The following is a 2301-nucleotide window of genomic DNA, read 5'->3' on the forward strand; positions in this document are numbered from 1 at the left end:
AAATGATCTTATATTCAGTGTTAATATTACAATGATTATCTCTAAGACTTTAATAATAAACTCAAAATTGTAGAGTAGTTATAGCAAAGTATTTCTGTTCTAATATTTCAATCAAATCAGTTTTTTTTTAAAGAGCCACATCAGCATAAGTGTTCATGCATTTAAACATGCAATGTACAACACAGGTGTGTCATATAAATCATATTTCTTGTTTGAGTATTGTACTTTCAGAGGTGGCACAGAGAAATAACTCTATTTTAAACCAAGTTTGTGAGACCACAGCTCATTAGAACTAATAATATTACAAGAAGACAATGAAAAAAAGTAAAGAATTGAAGATGCAAATGTCAGTTTATTTTCACAAGGCAATAGGAAATAAATAACTCAATAACAATAAATAAATATCATTAAATAAATATCTACAGCAAATAGTTCTTCATATAACATAAAATGATCAATGTGAGATTCAAGTATTTCTGCGAGCGGCAGCATTCAGCAACACATATGTTCATTGTGACACTTTCATTAGTTTAAACATATAACAGGTCTACTTGTGAGGCTAAGGTAAATCTATACACTTCAAGTGAAACATTTTCAAGTAAATCTAAATGAGCCATTCAAGTTTCATTCCATTATAAGTTTCAAGTCCATCGAATGTCTTCTCAGATTGTGTTTTTCATCGCACTGTGAGGTCCAGCTGGACCAGATGAGTTCTCCAGGCACCACCAGGAACCACGGGAGCCTATTTCTCTTCTCCGAGAAGTTTCAAAGTCATTGACTTGTCTTGGTTAGTCCACAAACTTGATTCTGAGTTCATTCAGTTCTCTGTGCCGAGTCTATGATACACAGGGTAGAGAAGGGCCACCACGTATCCATTCCTCCGGCTTTGCTGGTAGAGAGTGGTGAAGTCTTCCTCCAAGCTTGAGCTTGGGCATGTAGTGTTCAGGAGCCAAAAGCTTTCTTTCTTCTCCTCTTCCTCGCTGCAGGACTGGCTGAAGTCCTCAGGAAACTTGCCCATCATCTGTCTGGCTTGCTCCTCAGCAGACTGGAAAGGGAGGACATTGTACGCTGTGGCATCGGTGAAGGTTGGTGCTTCACTCTGCATCGCCTCAACGGATCCCTCCTCCGTGTAGATCTGCAGGAACACCACCAGGCACAGGGCGAGCAGCCAGCGTTTGGCTGGGCTCTTCTCGGCCGGTGGAAGATATTTGCGCACTTTGGAGGGGTACATGACGCGGGTGTTTTTCTTGCGCGGGCGCTGCGGAGCTCCGCGGGGATTGAACGCATGCCGCTGCGGCTCCGGGATCCGATCGAAAGTGAAGATCTCCGGCTTGGTGTTGCGCGGCTCCATCGGTCCGAAGCCGAACTGTTGCTGCGGCTGCGGCTGGAGGAAAGCGTTTGTCGGTAATGAGAGGACCATGCTGTCTGATCTGGAGAACATTGTTAGTTCAGGTCAGTTCCAGTAAGCTATTTTCTTAGCTTGCTCTGCGTCTCTGGTTCTCAAAAGTGACTTCTCTAACTTCAGCGTGAGGTTTTATATATTTTGCTTTTAAGGGACGCCCATAGAAATGGCCACACCCTTCACTCGAGACGGAAAATACATTTTGACTAAAAAAAATCCCACGTTTTACCTTAAGATGAGCTCAGCATATGACAGCAGCTAATATACTCGGGGGAGCCAAGTAGCCTATGATTGACCTCAGATAGTTCAGTAAAAAAGATGATATAAAAAACATACAAGATGCACTTTTCAAAGTGTAGCCTATTTTAAATTTAAAACAAAAATCATAAAACAAAAAAATATTATTTATTTATGTATTTAAAACCTTATTCTTTAAATGTGTGAGTTAGCCTATACATCAATGAGTAGGCTAGACTGTGGACTTTTAATACGTTATAATTATTTGTTAACGTCAGTTAAACTATGGAATGTTGAGGCGCGCTACATTTCTTTCATTTGATACCATGCTCAGACAAGCCAGTTTTTTAAGGATAGGATATCTAAATCTAAGTGATTTAAAAATAATTACATTTTTGTAATGTTCTCTCGACGTAAGCGGGAAAATGGTTACCTCAGGTCAACACTTTTGCTTGCTATTAGCCTATTTATTTATTGAGTGAAAATTCCCTTTGCACTTCGATCCTTTAAAGTTTCTGAAACGTTTAAAACACCCAGTTGAACTCTATAGGCTATAGCCTATACCTTCATGAATAAATGGCCTTGGCATTTTTTAATTTAGGGTGATGCCTTATGTGGGTGGTGGGAGTGGGGTTTGGTATTAGATTAACCTATTATATAAT

General features: G+C 39.8%; 1 protein-coding gene across 1 annotated transcript; it reads right to left on the minus strand.

The window, feature by feature from the left end:
- Positions 1-332: 332 nt before the first annotated feature.
- On the minus strand, positions 333-1505 carry ier3 (immediate early response 3). Its single transcript, XM_084113739.1, has one exon. It carries the CDS (start codon positions 1439-1441, stop codon positions 818-820), a length of 624 nt encoding a protein of 207 aa, XP_083969865.1. The 5' UTR covers positions 1442-1505; the 3' UTR covers positions 333-817.
- Between the last annotated feature and the right edge of the window lie 796 nt (positions 1506-2301).

This window comes from Abramis brama (assembly GCF_963993115.1).
Source record: "Abramis brama genome assembly, chromosome: 5".
In the NCBI taxonomy this organism is placed as follows: Eukaryota; Metazoa; Chordata; class Actinopteri; order Cypriniformes; family Leuciscidae; genus Abramis; species Abramis brama.